This window comes from Peromyscus eremicus, chromosome 6, assembly GCF_949786415.1.
Source record: "Peromyscus eremicus chromosome 6, PerEre_H2_v1, whole genome shotgun sequence".
Lineage (NCBI taxonomy): Eukaryota > Metazoa > Chordata > Mammalia > Rodentia > Cricetidae > Peromyscus > Peromyscus eremicus.
The window spans coordinates 38892451-38912630 of NC_081421.1; the positions used below are offsets into that span (position 1 = coordinate 38892451).

General features: G+C 37.1%; 1 protein-coding gene across 1 annotated transcript in view; it reads right to left on the reverse strand.

The window, feature by feature from the left end:
- Positions 1–6188: 6188 nt before the first annotated feature.
- Dhx36 (DEAH-box helicase 36) overlaps positions 6189–20180 on the reverse strand; it is a 43470-nt gene continuing 29478 nt past the window's right edge. Inside the window, exons 20-25 of the mRNA XM_059265413.1 lie at positions 13056–13139; positions 10681–10780; positions 10457–10547; positions 8092–8212; positions 7368–7520; positions 6189–6863 (exon numbers count right to left, since the gene is read on the reverse strand). Coding sequence (XP_059121396.1) covers positions 6678–6863; positions 7368–7520; positions 8092–8212; positions 10457–10547; positions 10681–10780; positions 13056–13139 — 735 coding nt within the window. The 3' untranslated portion in view covers positions 6189–6677. The remainder of the gene's footprint in view (positions 6864–7367; positions 7521–8091; positions 8213–10456; positions 10548–10680; positions 10781–13055; positions 13140–20180) is intronic.

The following is a 20180-nucleotide window of genomic DNA, read 5'->3' on the forward strand; positions in this document are numbered from 1 at the left end:
GCAAACACCAACTGAACTCAGTTATTTGTACCAGCAAGTGTTCGTAGGTTCAGCAAAGACTCAGAAACATGGCACTGTGACAGAAATAACCAAGCCAGGGGCTCTGGATGCTAGAGTCATCAGGCCACAACAGTATTTGTAAACATTATTTCACAGAAGTAATGCCACACTTTAAAATGGAAGCGATCTAGTAACTACAGAAATTTAACAGAAAGAAAAACAACTAGAAATTATATAGTTGACCATCAGATTACACAGTTACCAAGATCCCAGGGAATTGGAAGAGAGGCTAGAAGAAAGTGTACAGGAATCATGGAGGCAATGGCCATGGAGATTCTAAGGGTTTAAATGGAGTCCTAGAGAAGGGGCAGAGGAAGGGAGCACTGCCGTGTGTGTGTGTGTGTGTGTGTGTGTGTGTGTGTGTGTGTGTGTGTGTGTACACGTGTGTACAAGGTGATCCCACCAGTCTAGGAAGGAAGCTGCACTAGGGAGAGTGATCTTGGCTAAAGGGGATCCTTCCAGCCAAGCACATGTCCTGAACAGACAGATAAAGGGAGTTTTATCAACTGATAAACACTCTTAGCACCTACATGAATAAAGACTGTAGGCCAGAATGTCACAGCATTCAGAATGTGTACATCAGCATTAGATACGTGACCTTTATGATAAAAAAGGTCTGCCTAAAGATAATGCCTGAATTTCAATGAAGGCTGAATTTAGTCAAGAGAATAAAATAATTTAAATATAAATCCTCCTAATGATGCGGTCTCAAAACATAAAAATTAGAGAAATATAAATCCACATTATAGTATAAACTACACCAACATTTCTTAGTATTTTATTAGAGAAAGATCCACACAAGCACAGACTTAATGACAATATAACATCCTGCAAAAATTTCAGTATATGCTTTCAAGTGGCATTGCATTTGACTCTTAGACCCAAGTGTAAAATGTAAAGCTCTTTTAAATTCTTCAGATGTCATAGAAGAAACATTAGGTGAGTTTGGTTTTGGTGATAAATCCCCCCACTCCCCAGAGCTCAGGGAACCCCATGGAAGAGAAGGCAGCAAGTGTCTAAAAAGCCAGAGGGGATAGAGGATATAAAGAAAACAAGCTCTCTATCTAAATCAACCGGAGTAAAGCTCTTAGGAACTCAAGAGACTGAAGCAGCATGCACAGGTCTGCACCAGGTTCTCATATAAACTTCCAGTTTAATATTTTCGTGAGATTCTGAGAATGCGAACCAGTGGGTATCTGATTCTTGTGCCTTCTCCTGGGCATTCTGTTGGTTTGTCTTGTCCAACTTTGATGTGATAATTTTTATCTTGTATTTTATTGTTTTCTTTTAAAGAAATGAATGAATGAATGAATGAATGAATTTATTTTGTTTGGGGGTGGTTTATTCTGTTATCTATTTGGGGGGATATTGGTATACTGGTGTTTCGTTTTGTTTTTTGAGAAAGAACTTACAGTTAGGTGGGTACAGAGGGGGAGAGGATCTGGAAGGTTTTCGGAGGGGAAGAATATGATCAAAAGATATTTAACTTTAAAAATGGCTTAAATAAAACTATATCATCTGATATATAGATATATATCTGATATATCAGATGATATAGTTTTATTAATATATACAAGGAACTCTTAAACTTTAACTCAAAGATCAGAAATAATTTCAGCTCTAAACAATGGCAAAGATCTGGATAGCTCACCCGAGTTCAAATAGAACATAAGCCTATGAATGTCAGAGCTGCAGACTAAATATGGCCAGGCACACGAAACGGCTAAAAAGAGGGCAGCATGGTCATGTGAACCTATAATCCCAATCTCAGCACTGGAGAAGCTGATGGAGATGGATCTCTCCGAGTTCAAGGTCCCTAATAACCCCAAACAAAAGATGAGAAAATAAAAACAGGAACTCGTACTGCTGGTGAAAATGCAGTAACCTCCTGGGAAGGCAGTTTGGCAGTTTCTGACAGAACTAAATATCCCTACCATATGATCCCACAATCACAGGCCTTGGGTTTTATCCAAGTGAGTTGAAAACCTGTCCATACACATAAAAATGTGTATAAAGGTTTATAGCAGCTGTTTTCAAAATCACCAAAACTTGATGGGTCAGTAGGTGGATAAGCTACGCACCCATCCATTTTTATCTTAAAATCAAAGGAAAACAATTGGCTTCTAAGAATAACCCAAAATAAAGAGAAAAGGCTGTTCTAAGAGGCTGACTGGAAGCCATACCAACGAATAAGCAAAGAAATATGGAAAATATAGTTAACCCTTGAACGCCACTTCTAGATAGTTTTATGTCAACTTGACACTAGCTAGAGTCATCTGAAAGAAGGGAACCTCAGTTGAGAAAATGCTACTGTGAGATCAAGCTATAGGGCATTTTCTTAATTAGTGATTGATGGGGGAGGCCCTTGCCCATGGTGGATGGCACCATACCTGGGCTGCTGGTTCTGGGCTCTATAAGAAAGCAGGCTGCACAAGCCATAAGGCGCAAGGCAGTAAGCACCTCCCCTTCTTGGCTTCTGCATCAGCTCCTGCCTCCAGGATCCTGCCCTGTGAGTTCCTGTTCTGACTTCCTTCAATGATGGGACTACAAGGTGGAATCACAAGCAAAATAAACCCTTTCCTCCCAGACTTGCTTTTGGTCATGGTGTTTCATCACAGCAATAGTAAACCTAACTAAGACCACCATGGTACAGCCTCTCCAGTTGAAAAGTGAAGTGTTAATACCCTCAATCCTTAACCACTAATGTTCTAGGTGTTCTGGAAGCAAGCTCATACAAGAGCAACCAGAAGTGACTGCAAGGTTGCTATAAGATAGCTTACTATACTAGCATGATCCTACTAGCCTTAGATTTAATGCTTACATTTCTCTGTACTCTTAAAATCCTAGTCTTGGTAAATCTTAGTTTTGGTAAATTTTAACTTTTATAATAGATTTGTATACATTTTGATAATTATGTACATCTATTTTATGCATTGACATACCTTTTTATGAAACTTTCAATAGTTCTAGGTCATAAAATGTGCAACCTTTTCAAATCAAATCTTCTTGATCCCCTGCCCTCCAAGACGGGTCAGTGAATTCATCAAATTCTTCATACCCATGTTGTTCAAGGGTCAGCAGTACAAGAAGAATGCTTAGAAAAATTCCCCCAAAACTCTACTACACTAAAGCTCTATGGAATGACTCACCTATCCATGCTTTGTTTTCAAGAAAGAAGGCACTCATTCTATCTTAAACCTAACTTGAAAATTACTGACATGAATTAAATTTAAGAATGAGAAAGTGACAATTTAAAAGACGTCCCCTCATCAGCAGGAATGGCTGTATGTCATTCACAATTCAGACTGATTGTGTGATGCTTCCCAAACAGTTGCTCTCACGGTGTTCTCAACACCCAGTTTTGTTCTCATGCCCTACCATTCACCTCACAGTTGGTGCCGTTTTCTCCTGGCACTTGCTTTCCATGTGAAAAGCAGCACATTGGACCATTTTCAAGGTCAAGAAACAGCATACCTATCTAGAGTGACTGATTTTCTCCCAAGACAGGAATACTTTAAAACCCATCATTTGACATGAGGTGAAGAATCAAAACACTCTATGTGTAAGTCAGTTAGGCAAAGAAGCAACTAAGCACATAGAAAGATGCTCATCGCTAATCATAGAAGCAAAAATAAAACAGAACACTTAACTGAATGTTAAAAATCAAAGGAAAAACCAATGGAAATTATCAAGAACAAACAAGCCATTAGGCAGGCAAAAGTGGCACAGCCACTCGAGGAAAGTCTGGTAGTTTCTTAAAGACACACTGTACCAGGTGGCTGGAGAGATGACTCAGTCATCTGAGTAAGGGTTCCCAGCATCCACAAGACAGCTCACAATGCCTGTAGTTTCAGCTCCAGGGGATCCAATGCCTTCATTTGGCCTCCATGAGCACCTGCATATATGTGATACATATAAACTTACACAGGCACATATACACACGAATCAAACTAAAAATCTTAAAAAAAAAAAAAAAAAAAAGACATACTTTACCATCTAATGGAATGTTCTTAATCCAAGATATTTACACAGGAAGTGAAAATATGGAACCATATGACAACTGTACACATTTAAAGCAGCTTTATTCATTAACAGCAAAAATGCTGAAAATATGTAAAATGTCCATCAAGTGGCAAATGGATACAATAACAACCATAAGAGAATACTAAACAATAAAAATTACTAATATGTACAGTAAGTATATACGTTATCTCAGTGCTTTATATTAAGTGAAAAGGGCTGGTCATGTAGATTGTGTGAATTCATTACTGGAAATCCTAGAAAAGACAAAACTATTGATAAAAAGCTGATCACTGGGTGCCACAGGGTAGAAGCGAGGCAAGGGCAATTTTGCCTGCAAAAGCAACAAGAGAAAATTTTAGGTTGATGGGAATGTTCTACATCAAGATGGTGGTGTTAGCTACATGATTTTATACAGTAGATAAAATACACTGAAACTACTCTTAAATTGGCTAATTATATATAATACCTTAAAGCTTCAAGAAGGTATGGGATTATATCAAAAACTAACAATGGAAACATGATTTACTTTGCTGGACACATTTTCAAATATTGGCAAGATATTTTTTTAAAAAATCAGAATAAAATGCTGTTTAACAAATAGGATGATTACAAATATATGGATATACAACATAATTTATAGTTACTTAATAAATACAAACTCAGTGTTGAGAATGAGAAGAAATGTGCCACCATTTACTTAGTCTGGGTGCACAGATACTGAAATAATTTTAAAGTAGATTTTGTTTTACAAATGCAGTAAAATATAGTTTGCAATTAATTCACTTAAAATTATCTAGAGCTTTTTTTTTTGGCCAGGGCAGTCAATTAGGAAGGTATCATACACATGTACTTAATGCTCTTAAAGCATTATGCAGTGATATATTTCATTTCTCCTCATAAGTTTGTTTCAGTGTTTTTTCCAACTTATTCTCTGTTGTGCAAAGGGATAAAACACACAGGCTTTCATTCTTGATGACCTATTTTTTAAGAACACCACAAAAGTCATTTTGAGGCTTGGAATGCACTTTCCAGTTAGCAGTCCTAGTTTGTAATCAAAAGAAGCAAAATCTTCAGAGCACCTGCAATTCACCCTCCACCTATTTAGCTTTGGCAGACACATCAAGAGGCGGTGGCAGTACCACACTTATCTTTGTGAACTGCTCATCTGTAAACAGTTCTGAAATATGCTTTCATTGCTGTGGAGAATAAATACTTGCTTGAAACACACCTTGACTTTAGGGTCAAAACTAATAGCTATAGTACCGTAACACCACTATCACTATAAGAGCTCAGGGACAGACAGTTTCGGTGAGACAATCCAAAAGAACAAAATTAAAATGCAATACAATCAAATCTCTACACAGTGCCAGGTGACATACACTCTGACATGGGACCAGTAGCTGAACCAGTGCAGTCAGCAAATCCATGGCCATATTATGCATATAACCTGATCATCTCACTAAACGAGGGAAATAAGACCAAACCTGATTACCTTACAATGAGAAAACCAACATCATTAAGCTAGAGTTAGTGACTTGAACAAGGAACCAAGAAAAGAGTCAAAACACTAAAAAACCAACAGCTCTAACCAGCCTGAAATTAGCCATGTTTTGTCACACTCTACCAAGAGTGTAAAGAAGCAGAAGAATGGTGTAGTATAGGCTGGAGATGTGGCTCAGTAATCCAGCACTTTTGTCTAGCATGTGTGAAGCCCTTAGCTCAACCATCTCCAGAATCTTCTGTACAAAAATTAAATGGTAAAATAGATTATTAAATGTTAAAAAATATTTCATGGACAAATAGTAACAAAGACTATGTGAGAATTATATGCATCAGACACTAGTCTATGGTCTTTTACACACATATTACCATGTTTAATCCTCACAACCTTTACCTGCCCTTCAGATAAGGAAAAGAGGCTGAGCTGAGACAGAACCTCTGCCATCACATCCAGACATGTGCTCAGTTGCTACACTATGCTACACAGGGCAGGAAGTTGGTATAAGAACACTTTTAAAAAGTTAAAAACAAAAGAAACGAACAAAAATAACACTAAGTGAGCCAAGTGACAGGTCGAACTCTAGAAAACAAACCAAGAAGTTAGCTGAGATTTACACACTGTACATTTTATTAAATACTGAGCTTTATTACAACAAATTTACTTGTAATAGAAGTTCATTTTTAAAAATGTGGTTGTATTCAAATTCTTACTTCACACTGCTTTTTGGCCAAACATTCTATTCTTACTGTCTAGAGACAGTCACTATGGACAGAAAATTAATTTTGCATAATGGCATAAAGGGATTTGTCAATGTTACAACACTTAATATATGGAAGAATACTCCCGAAGTGTGGACATATCTACAATAGAGTATATGATCAGAGAGCATACTGCATTTCCCAGTGTCTTTATAGATGACACTGTTTAATCATGCACATTAACTCTTTACTACCCACTTAAAGTTTCTATCTTACACACAACAGCGATTCAGAACCCAAGGCTTGACATTTTGCCAAAAACTAAAAAAGAGAAAAAAAAGAGAGAGAGAGAAACATGAACATCAGGCTGAGTTTTAGGCCACCACAGAAAGCTGTCAGCTGTAATATCCCTCCTGTGACCGTGGTGGCAAGTTCCTTGGAACGGCTTTTTCCTGTGTTTTGATCAAGTCTAGAATAGCTGACAGTACTGCACAGTCTCTGGACTTAGTATCATTCCAGTCTACAGGATGAGGGCATTCAATCTTCTCTTGCAGAAGGATATCCAGTTCCTTTCTTAGCCCCTAAGGTTGAAGGAAGCAGACAGGCTCATCAAGAAAGATGGATTTTTAGACAATATCAAAGACAAATGTTACTGTAGCATGACAAGGATTTTTATAAGCTATTAGAAAGAAAGGCAAAATATCTGTAGAGCAACCAACTAAATGTATGGTTAAAAGGTTCAAACTTTCATCCTTAAAAGTCTTTGGAAGAGTATATTGCTACATCAAAAAGAATTGAGAAAACTAAAATTGGTCAACACTACTGGCTCTTTTGCAATAGAGCAAGAAACATTCTTTTTAAAAACATTTATTTATCTTGAGGACCACATGATGTGTGCCATGGACTGTGTATGGAGGTCAGAGAACAATTTTCATTAGTCAGTTACATACTTCCACCATGTGTGCATCAAGGACAATATTTCAGGCTCGGCTGCGAGCTGCTTTACATGCTGGGCCATCTGGTGGCCCCCAAGATCACATACTCACTTGCATGCAAACTTACAGACAACCCTTCACATTAGTCACCTTAACAAGATGGGCAATTCTTTCTGGAGACTGAAACACAATCCATTCATCTACAGCAATAACTTCCTGACCATTATCTTTCTGGATGGAAATATCTCCCCCAAAGAACAACAGGCAGTATGGTGAAACTTCTGTACAGTCGTACAAGTAAATCTGTAAAGAGCGTTAACATAAATAGGTGCATGAGGGAGAAGGAAAGGACTACTACCATACCAATTCAACATCACAAGCATTGATCAGCTTCTTTCCAAAATAGGTATTAACTTGCTAATGTGATTTTGAAGATTAATTTTGAAGAAATAACATTTTAAGTAAACCATTCTTAATTCCTTGAGATTTTATTTTTTTTGTTCTAAAGCATGATTTCCCTTGAACATTTTCTGAATGTCAAAAAATATTTATTTCTATATCAACATATAAACACAGAACCCACTTACTATTCTGATCACTACTAAGCCTATTAACTTATTATATAGATGGATATATTGTCATGCCAACAAATCTTTACATAATGCACACTCCTGACAGCACTTCTTGAAAGCAGGCTCTAAAGAAAAACCACATAAATCAAATAACTGATATACTTCATGAAAATATACAAAAAGTACATTACTCATAGAAAAAGCTATAATTTATCTTGGAAAAAATAGAATTTTAAAAGTAGAAAATTATAAACCTGTAACACTGACATTCAGACTTACAATTATGTTAAATGTTCACTTACACTGCTTGTCCTCATCTTCAGGTGATAGATAAGCCAGTTATAGTGGAAGTCTGTTTGCTCCACATTGACAGACTTAGGATGAATAGAAACCAGACCATCAGACTTTGTGTGAACTTTTACCCTTTAAAAAAGTTATAATACAGTTCATTAAGTGTCTTAAGGGATTTTTCCCTCACTACTACAAAAAATTACTTTAAAAAATAATAGGTAGCTTAGTAAAAAATCAAACAAAGGAAGCAATCTTTAAAAATGTACCACACATGAATTTAGTATACGTCTACAATATATACATCTCAAAATCAGCTCCTGAGGAAAGTAGAATTTTATAAAGGGCAGGTGAAAGTACATGAGCAAAATATGAATATCCTACATCATAACAATGAATCCCCTTACAGTTTTAATAGTTTAATACAGCAGACAGGTGACAGACTGTTCCTTAATGGTGTCAGTATACAGTACACAATGAAGAATAAAGAAAGCATGAGAAATGATTAGGAAGGAGCTTGTTCTAAGAGTCTACATTTACTATGACCATCACCATAATGACCACCACCCTCAAGTTATACAGTAACTGTGAAATAATCAACTAAAAACTTCCAGTGGCTAACTGTATCCCCAGAAGACCACAAAATTACAAATTAAAATTTTGTTCAAAAGAGACTTTTGATAAAACTGATTTTTAAAATTTCTTTTAGATTTACTTTATGTGCCTGAGTGCTTTGCCTACATGTATGTATGTGTAGCACTTGTGTGCTTGGTGCCCACAGAGGCCAGAGGAGGGCACTGGATCCCCTAAGACTGGAGTTACAGAGTTTTGAGTGGCCATGTGGGTGGTGGGAATAGAACCTGGATCCCATGGAAGAGCAGACCGTGCTCTTAACTGCTGAGCCACCTCTTCAGTCCCTTTAAAATGTTTTTAAATGCCTTCCATTCACTCAAATTTCTCAATTTCAAAAATAGATATATTTGGAATTAATACACCTTGGCAGTTTACTCTCTGAATTCTTAGGGGGCTTTCTTATTATTATAGTGGTTTATTTTGTGTGGGGCAGGAGTGCATGTGTAACAGTAAGGTGACAACTAGGACCATTCTCTCCCATCAAGATGTTAGTTTCAGGGAGGGGTATTGTGGAATATTATTTTAAGATCTGTTACAATTGTTTATACTGTGGAACATTTGTTTAGTGATACAAAAATGTGTTGCATTCTCTAATCTTGCATTTGTTTAACTCTGTGAAGCTGTGTTACTTTGCCTGTCTAAAACATCTGATTGGTCTAATAAAGTCCTGAACAACCAATAGCTTGGCAGGAAAGAATAAGTGGGGCTGGCAGGCAGAGAGAATAAATAGGAGAGATCTGGGGAAAAAAGATCAAGGAAAAAGAAGGAGCAAGAAAAGGATGAGGGGGAGACATGAGGGGCCAGCCACCCAGCCTCACAACCAGCAACCGAGTAAGTAAGGAAAAAAGATATACAGAAATAGAAAAGGGTAAAAGCCCAGAGGCACAAGATAGATGGGATAATTTAAGAAAAGATGCTAGAAATAAGCCAAGCTAAGGGCACCACAGTTTGAGAATCACAGCCCTAGAACAGTATCCTAATGATGGTCATTCTTGGCAGTCTGTATTTTCCATTTTTATAATCACAAGATACCCAGCATTTTCATTTACATTAATCCTAATATTTCACATGTTACTACACAGTTTTAAACCACAACTTTCCCACTGCTACTAGACACTTAGTCTATTTGCTACACACCTGTTAAAAAGTATCTGTAATCAATTCCTTAGGATAAACTCAAATTAAAATCTGAATTTAATCAATGAGCTGAGCTGAGCCAATGACTACTTCACTGAACATCTTCCAAAGGGTAACAACAATTCAATACCCCTTGGCCTCTTCTGACTCTCAGTACCCTCACCAGAGTACACCATGAAGCAGGAAAATTCCTGTTATCTCCAACTGGTATTAAGGCTATGTGCACATAGATTCCACTTCTCCAAAAATGAAATTACAATTTTATTCAAATAGCTGTAACAAAAATATCCTTTTTACAAGGAATAGGAAAATACGTACATATAAACAAAATCTATTCCAGTCAATTTCTCCTTAGGCATTGCTTCTCATACTGCTCGGTCAGCCTTGAATGTTTACAGAAGTTCCATGTTTTACTAACCTGTTTTGTAAATGGGTGACCATATGAGTGACTAAATCTGTGTGTGAGGAACAGTTCCCTATGCTCAATAATTCCTATGCATCTATGACATGCCAAGAATCCAGCAACAAGAGTGAGAATACATTTCTATTAGAGGGTTCCAAAGCTGAAGGAAGAGCTGCAAGTAGTTGATAACAATCTTCAATGCTTACATTTTTCTTTTTTTACCCAAATTTAGTCGGATTTTAGCAACTTTGGGATATAAACCAGCACAGATGACAGCTTTAATTATCTTCTCGTTATCTATTGGGAGTAGGAAAGTAGAGGGGGGAAAAAAGTAAAATACTTAGACAGTGGACCATTATTGGCAAGTGATTTACACTGTGTGTGTGTGTGTGTGTGTGTGTGTGTGTGTTTGTGTTTTGCTTTGCTTTACCTGAATTTATATTAGCTTTAGGATCTTTGGGACTTCTGCTGCTTACAAATCCAGCTCCAAGAAGATGCTCAGCAAATTGTCCCTTCATGTTATGCAGCATCTAGAGGGTAATGGTAACAAATAGCTAGAAACCCTTCACACACAAAGCCTATAAATCATAAGCAACTCAATTTAGTTTTTTGCTTCTCCTGCTTTACAAAAACACTGGTATAAAAATGTGATACGTTTAAGACAAGATTTAGTTTTAGCTATATGTGTGTGTATACTTCGTTGGAGTCCGAGTGCCTGTGGAGGCCTGAAGGCTTGAGATCACTTACAGCTAGAGTTACAGGCAGTTAAGAGCCAGCAACACACATGTGCTGGGAACCAACTTAGGTCCTCTTCAGTAAGAGCTTTTAACTGCTGAGCTCTCTGCAGCTCAGCTCTTAAATGTGACCATTTAAGGAGGGAATTAGTAAATCACAAAACTGTAAATAAATTTTACTAGAACATAACTATATTCTACTGTCTATTCTTTTTGACTGTTTTTGTACTCTAATAACAGAGCTGAATGCTTTTTAAAATACATAGCCTGCAAGTCTAAACTATTATTTGGTAGGGGAAAAAAAACCCGCAAAAAATAATGAATAAAAGGGGAAAAAACTCCACTAATGTTTAAATTAATTAATCCATTTTGCAAGACACATGAGTTTTATCCATTTTGCAAGACACATAAGTTTTGGAATTGCTCTTAACAAGCGGGAACAACCAAGATCAACTACTGTTAACATACTGACACAGGAGTATTTTCCTTAAGAAAAACCATGAGTTAAGCAGAAATGATGGGTGGCTCAGTACAGAGAAGAGAAAAAAAAAATGTTCCTTACCTCAGTTATCTTCATAATCATTAATATTGTAGACACTTACTATGTATACACACCAACAGAAGAATCAGAAAGAAGCATAGCTTAAGATGAGATCTATTGTGTTTTGTTTCTTACTTTTGCTTATTAGGTTTTTGAAGCAGAATTTCATATAGCCCAGGTTGGCCTCATACTATGTGGCTGAGGCTGGCCCTGAATTTCTGATCCTCTTCCTGTCTTCACCTCCTGAGTGGTAGGATTACAGGCATGTCATACAACTTCCACCTTAAGATCAGCCTTTAGAATTAGAAGCTGTTTTTCGCCAAGCATTGTGATACAGGTCTGTAATCTAAGCCACTTGGGAGACCAAGAAAGAAGTAAGTGCACCAGGATGGCCTGGGCTGCAAGCAAGACTGTCTTAAAAACAAGTTTTTATAAAGTGGAACTAACTTTAGTTCAAATTAAAGAAGTTCCACAGAAATGAAAATGAATCTGTTTTTACAACCACAGAAATGTTTTCTAATGAATTCTTTCAAGTTTAACCAAGAGATTATAATACATAAAACTAGCTACATGCAAGTGTTTCTTTTGATAAAAGGTACAACTTGGGTTTCTCCAGGTAATTCTTCTAAATAGTCTGATAACTACCTCCTCCTGGTCATTATGGCATTGTAATTTTAGGGAAACCATCTCTACATACAGTCCTCATGTGTAGTTCCCTCACTACCTTGTGCTCCTTTTATATCTAAACAATTTCAGCATGCACTGTCAATCATGGGGCATGCTAGCTCCACAGTTGAAATGTTCACTGACTCCTTGTCAGTGACTGTTTTCAGGAACTCAAGAGAACAGCATTTCTTGAGTGCTCGTCATCTGTCACACACTTGACACGTCTCAACTTGGATTTAGCCATCTTTTTACAATACAGTACATTTCATTTTTCCATTTCAGGGAACTGTCATTGATACATGTCTGGGTAAGTCTCCACTACACATGATACCTATACAGTAATACTCACTGCACTAAAGAATCAGTCTTGTCCTTAACTTTTCTTTATCACTTGAACTTTGTGTTTTTTAGCTGCATTCATATTCTGAAACCCTAAAGCTTTCCTTTATGCAAATAATTTGCTTTCTAGGAGTCTGTTTTGTTGTGCTCTTTGGTCTTCAATTTGGTTTCTTAGCAGCCCCATCCCCTGCTCGTCTAAAATTTGCTCTTACTGCCTTCTTTTCTTTTCTTCCTTTCACTGAATGGATAATCTTTTCAGTAACCCTATATATACTATGAAATAGTTGCTAAGGTATTTCTATTGAAATATATCCTTTGTATTTTTTTCTGTAGCATCTTTCTGAGTTGTCCTGTCTCTTTTCACTCTGCTGATGACTGGGCATTTTTTTTTAAATTAGAACGTTAATTTCTCGACACACACATACACTCTGTATGTAGTTAATTTTACTACAGATATGAATGGACAAAATATCTGCATATATCCTAATCTAGTATACATAATTAGTGCAAATCTTTCAGTGTTACCTGCAGTGTGTTTGGAGACAGAAAATATTCCCAACAGTAGTCTTTTTCATATCTGAAACCACGTCGCTTAGCTTCTTCCCAACCCTATTGGACAAAGAAATGACAAAACTTACTTATATGGTTCTCTATACCAAAGACTACTTAGCAGCTTCCATCTCCATTTTATTAACAGTTTAATTCACTGATGTCCCATATTTTCTGTGAAAACGTCATAGAACTTTAACTTTTGACAAAAAATACCTAAGCTCCTTACAATCCCAGTACATAACACTGCTTCTGATGTACAAATCAGTATAAGTTATACAAACATATTGTGAATTTTACACAAAATCTTTCCACTGTATATCAAGTATTCATCAAAAAAAAGTATTAGTAAATAAATTTCAATGTTAGCATACATTTTCAATTTCAAAAACATGGTTTTCTTAACTAGAATAATAAAAGAGGGGGGAGGGCTGGAGCAATGGCTCAGCAGTTAAGAATACTGGCAGCTCTTCCAGAAGTTCAATTCCCAGCAACCACATGGTGGCTCACAACCATCTATAATGGGATCTGATGCCCTCTTCTGGCACGCAGGCATATGTGCAGATAGAGCACTAATACACACAAAATAAATAAACAAATAAATAAACGGATAAACAAATAAATGAATAAATATAAAATATAAATAAAGGAGGAGGAAGAAAAGGAAGGAAGGAAGGAAGGAAGAGAGGGGGAGAGAGAGAGAGAGAGACAGAGAGAGAAAGAGAAAGAGAAAGAGAGGGAGGCAAGAGGAGGGTGGTCAGCAAGATGCTTAATAGGTAAGTCCCTTCATCCAAGTTTGACAACCAGAGTTAGATCTCTTGATCCCTATATTGTGAAAGGGGAGATCAAACTCACACAAACTGTTTGGACTGCCCCATATGAATGCTGTGACATGTGTACCAACATCACACTCCCCCAACAAAAATAAAAAAAAAACTAAAAAAAGAAAAGGAAACAAAGAAAGAGATAGAGTGAATGAGTTCTGGCCGAGCCAGATCCTGCATATCCTTTATGAGAATCTAATTGGGTGAGCCCTGCTGTGGGATGTCTTTCTGTGTGCTGTGAATATGTGTTGCTATGATTGGTTAATAAAGAAGCTGCTCTGGCCTATGGCAAGTCAGGTTATATCCAGGCAGGAAATCCAAGAGAGAGACAGGAAGAAGAAAGGCAAAGGCAGATGAAATGCAGCCTGTCACCCAAGGAACAACATGCCAGCAGACCAGTAACACCACGGCCACGTGGCAACTTACAGATTAATAGAAATAGGTTAATTTAAGAAGAAAGAGCTAGCTAGCAAGAATTCTTAGTCATAGGCCATACAGTTTGTAATTAATATTAAGCCTCTGAGTGATTATTTTATAAGCAGCTTTGGGATTATGGGTAAGATAGATTTGTCCCGACCCCAGGCCGGGCAGGACATAGGAAATCTTTCGACTACAGAGCCCATCTGACCTTGTCCCCCATATACCCTTCTCAAACCCCTAGATTGAACACAGGTGCCAAACCCAGTACCCTGGCCTGTTTGGCCACCACTCTTTGTGTGGCCTTCCAACCTCTAGAATCTAGCCACCATCAACCTTCAGGCTCCATACAGACCCCATATCTTGTGCCAGGGTCTAGTCTGTGAGTCTACCCAATTCGTTCCTCCATGCACCCTCTCTGACCCCCAGATCTACACGAGAATTCCAGGCTTGGGTTGGGACGCACATCCTGTACTCCAGCCTTGTTTCCTGTTGTCAACCTGACTTTATTCCACCTAAACCATTATCCAAGCTTTAGGCCCCAGCTAGCCTTCACATCCTGTTTATTGCCCCAACATGCTCTGCCCATATCAGACACATTCAACAAAAGAGTCCACACACCTATATCACATGACAAAAATTACAAACAATATGAAAGATCAAGGCAGTATCTTGCCCCACAAATCCACTAGTCTTATAGAACTATTTGCCCATGAGAATTACCTACATGAACCCCAGAACACAGAATTTAAAAGAACAATCACAAATATCAAAGAACTAAAGGGGCTTAAAGAAGACACAAGGAAAGAGCTCAATGAACATAAAGAGAATAAACACCTGAGTGACTAAGAAAACAGAAACATAAGGCTGATGGAAATGACAAAGACAATCCAGGACTTAAAATCAGTATTCAACAAAGAGATGGAAACATTAACTCGGGCTGAAATGAAGGTAAAATTGAAAACCCAATAACCCAACCAGCAAATTCAAAGGAAAGCCTTACAAGTAGAATGAATCAAGGAGAAAACAGAATACAGGGCTAGAAGATAAAGTAGGATCTACACCAAATAAACAAGGTATATGAAAAAAAATTTAAAAAGCACAAGAAAGGAACAAAAAGGTCAAACTTTGGAATTATAGGAAAGGATGAGGAAGAAGAATCCGTGGTCAGCTGCAAAGACCAGATCCTCAGCAAGATCATAGAAAAAACTTCCCCAAACTAAGGAAAGACACACCCTCAGATTCAACAAGCACACAAAACACCAAACAGACAAGATTAGAAAAGAAAATTCCTATAACATATAGGGAAAATCCCTATATCATAGTTAAAACACTAAGTATGCAGAACAAGGCAAGTGTATCAAAAGCAGCAGGAGAAAAAAAAATAGAATCCATATATAAAGGAAAACCCATCAGAATAACAGTTGTTTTCTCAGTGGAAACTTTGAAAGTCAGACAAGTCTGGAGCAATACAGTCCAAGTTCTAAAAGATTAAGACAGCAAATTTAAGCTAGTACACCCAGTAAAGCTAATCACCATGGTTGAAGAAGGAAAAACTTTCTACAACACAAACAGCCTAAGAAAAAAATGATACTAAGCAGACAAACCAAAGAAAATACAGGAAGCACTCTGAGGAGAGAAGTAAGCACAGTCAAGAGAAATCACTGAAGCAGAAAATACTATCAAGGGCATAGCACCATCAAAACCAACTGTAATCAACACATACCTTTCGATAATAACCTTAAATATTGAGCCATACTACTAGAATTAAAGACACAGACTAATCCAACAATAGCAGATGATTTCAATAACCCACTTTCCCCAATAGATAGGTCATTTGGACAAAAAAAAAGAACTAAGCAAAGAAACATCAGAATTAAGTAATGGACTGAACAGAAAGAACATTCCACTCAAACACCATAGAATGCACATTCTACTTAGCAGCACATGGAAGCTTCTCTAAAACAGACCACGTCCTAGGACACCAAACAAATCTTAAGAAACTCAGAAATACTGAAATAACTCCATGTATCCTATCTGATCACAATGTAATCAAATTTAAAAATCAACTCAAACTAATCTCTAATAAACAGACAAACTCATGAAGATCAAACAAATCATGACTGAATGATGAATGGGTCAAAGAATCAAAAATTTCCTAGAATTAAATGAAAATGAAAACACAATATAACAAAACTTCTGGGCATGTGAAAAGCAGTCTTACAAGAAAAAAATTGCAGCTCTAAGTGCATACTTTAAAAAAATCTGAGCACAATCAAGTGACCTGGTAAAACACAAAATTGAAAAATTAACCAAACCCAGTTAATGCCAAGAAAAAAAAAAAAGAATCAGAGCCAATATTATAATGAAGTAGTAACAAAGAATCAACAAATCTAAGAGGTGGCTTAATAAATAAAATTAAACGATCCTTGGCCCAACTATCAAAGAAAGCGAGGACAAAAATCAGAATCAGAAATGAAGAAAGAAGCATTACAAAGGACAACAAAGAAAGTCAGAATATATAAAAAAAAAAAAAAGTGTTAGAAACCTGACTCCACCAAATGGAAAATCTGAAAAAAATAAAGCATTTCTAGATCCAATCAAGCCACCAAAATTAAAACCTAAGAGCTCAACAACCTAAACAGATCTGTGACAAATGAGGATATATAAAAACAGTGAAAAAGCCTTCTAATAAAAAAGGTTGAGGCCACAATGGATTCACAGCAGAATTCTACTAGACTTCTAAAGAAAACCTCCAGCCCCCTTAAACTTTTAACAATATAGAAACACAGTGACCACCCCAAACTCCTTCTGTAGAGTCAGTTTCACTCTAATACTCAAACCAGGTAAAGACTCAACAACAACAAAGAAAACTACAGGTCAATATCCCTGATGAACACAGACTCAAAAATACTCAGTAAAATACTTCCAAGCAAAATAAAGACATACATCGAAAAGATTATACACTATGACCAAATTGGCTTTATCCCTGAAATACAGGGACCATCCAACATATATAAGTCAATAAATATAATAAACTATAAGCTGGGTGGTGGTGGCGAATGCCTTTAATCCCAGCACTGGGAGGCAGAGGCAGGCAGATCATTGTGAGTTCAAGGCTAGCCTGGTCTAACAGCCAGGACTGTTACACAGAGAAATCCTGTCTCGAAAAACCAAAAAAGAAAAAAAAATTGGACTTAGTGATAAAAAGTCACACGGTCATCTCGACAGATCAGAAAGAGCTTTTAACAAAATCCAACATGTCTTCTCGATTAAGTCCTAGCAAATGTAGGACGAGAGGAAACATACCTCACCATAATAAAATCTATATGAGAAACCCACAGCCAACATCACCCTAAATTGAGACTTTAAGCAATCCCACCAAAATTAGGAGTAAGACAGGGCCTATTATCCTCACTCCCCACTTCTCAATATTGTGCTCCAATCACTAGCTACAGCAATAAACGAAAAAAAAAATTAAAGGGATACAAATAGAGCAGTAAGTCAAATTATCCCTATTTGTAATGACACAATATTATGCATAACTGTTTCCAAAAATTATACCAGGAAGCTTCTGGAAATAATCAAATTCAACAATGTGGCAGGATAAAGAAGAATCAATAAGCAAAAACCAGTAACTTTTCAATAACTTTCCTATACACAGCAACAAACACTCAGAGAAAGAGATCACGGACACACTTCTATTCCCAACAGCATCCAAGAAAATAAAATACCTAGGAATAAGCCTAACCAAGGAGGTGAAGGACCTCTACAATGAAGTCTTTATATCTCCAAAGAGAAAGACTAGAAAATGGAAACACATCCTGTGCTCATAGATTATTAGAATTAACATTGTGAAAATTACCATTCTACCAAAAATTCTTTTTACACATTCAATGTAATCCCAACTACAATACCTATCTCACTCAACATAAAAGAAAAAATCATATGGAGCCATAAAAGACCCTACATAGCTGAAACAAGCCTGAGCAAAAAAGAACAATGCCAGAGGGATTACAATTCCAGGTCTTATAGATATATTACAGAGCCATAATAAATAAATATGGTACTGACACAAAACCAGACATGTAGACCAAAGGAACAAAATCGAAGGCCCAAGTATGAGTACATATAACTTCTGCCATTTACTATTTGACAGAGATGCCAAAAGCATAAGCTGGAGAAAAGAAAGCATCCTCAACAAATGGTGCTGAGAAACCAGACTGGATATCCACAGGCAGAAGAATGAAATTAGACCTGTATCTATAACCTGGCACAAAATCTAACTCTAAATGAATCAAAGAGCTAAATGTGAAACCTGAAACAGTAAAACTGCTAGAAGAAAACATAGGCATCCTACAGGACACAGGTGTCGGAAAGGACTTTCTGAACAGGACTTATTTGTCCAGGAATTGAGGCCAACAATTGACAAGTGGGACACCATAAAGTTACAAATTACAATTTAAATATGTGTGATATACTTAATTGAAGTATTCATAAAAAAGGACGGTAAAATAACAGTAATAACAACACTCAGAAGGTCATAAGGAATCCTGTTATCTAAAATTACATATAATATATGTAAGCCCATGTAAACATACACATGTACAGTTTAAATAAAATTTCTCATCTGGGAAAACAAACGTTTTCCTCAAGAGCCATAGTCTAACAAAAACCCCAACACCCAGCTGAAGAAATGCCCCTCAAGAGTTGTTGGTTAAGGTTGTCCATGAGACTTAGACAGGTACTGCTGGGTGGCCCCTAGAGGTTGAAGGTAAGCCCTATTACTAAAGTCAACCATGGACTCTGGACACAGAACCCAGGAGACTACAACTGGTTTTGGCCTGAAAGCCTCCTCCCTGAGGGCTAGTTTTCACAGTCCCACAAAGCACTATGCAAGTTTCCAAGGGAGAGAAGCAACCAATGATTCTGCCCAGCTATGATACCTATGAACTAAAGCAATGAACAGCATGGCACATATCCCTACAGTTCCAACAGTGGCATGCATATCTTGGCAGTAACTAACGCTCTCTAATTGGACTTCATGCCTGATCAACAAGAGGGAAAACAGCCTGCTCCTGGAAATCAAATCAGTGAAGTCATGGATCCTGGAGGAGAACCTACGACCACCTCTCCAACATAATTTCCAACTACATTCTAAAGAAGTATAGGTCTCAACAAAGAAATGTCTCTTGTAACAAGAGACCATTTCAGAATACCACAGGCAGAAAACAAAGGATGGTGTGCTGCCTAATCCTAACTGGTAAATCCATAACACAATACCTGCACCCCAGGCTAAGAGATCACAGCAGAAGAGGGAGAAAGATTCTAAGAGCCATAACAACAGGAAATCTGATGTGAGATTTCATCTCCTAGAAATGTCAGAGAAGCTATACCCATGAAGTCTCATCAACAAGGCTTCTTAAATAAGAACTGAACATGGACAACACTGATAGACTAACTAACATGGAAGGGTAAATCTCACAGGTCCTCAACCCTAGACAAAGAACTACAGGGAACTAAGGAATGCTGAGAGGAGAAATAGTCCTCCCCAGTGAAAAGTCCCCAAATTGGATATCCAATACAAGTGGTCAGCCCTAAAAATCATATATAAAATATATATATATATACAAGCAACATTATATGACCTGAAGTATTTACACACACACACACACACACACACACACACACACACACACACACACACATAATATACATAATGTATATAATGTACATAATTTTGTTATTCTATCAAAAAGCTGTATCACTGACTGTAGAAGTAGAATATTAATACACAGACTGTCATGAAGATAAAGACACAAGGAATGTTATATATGAAAAATAAGATAATATGGTCATC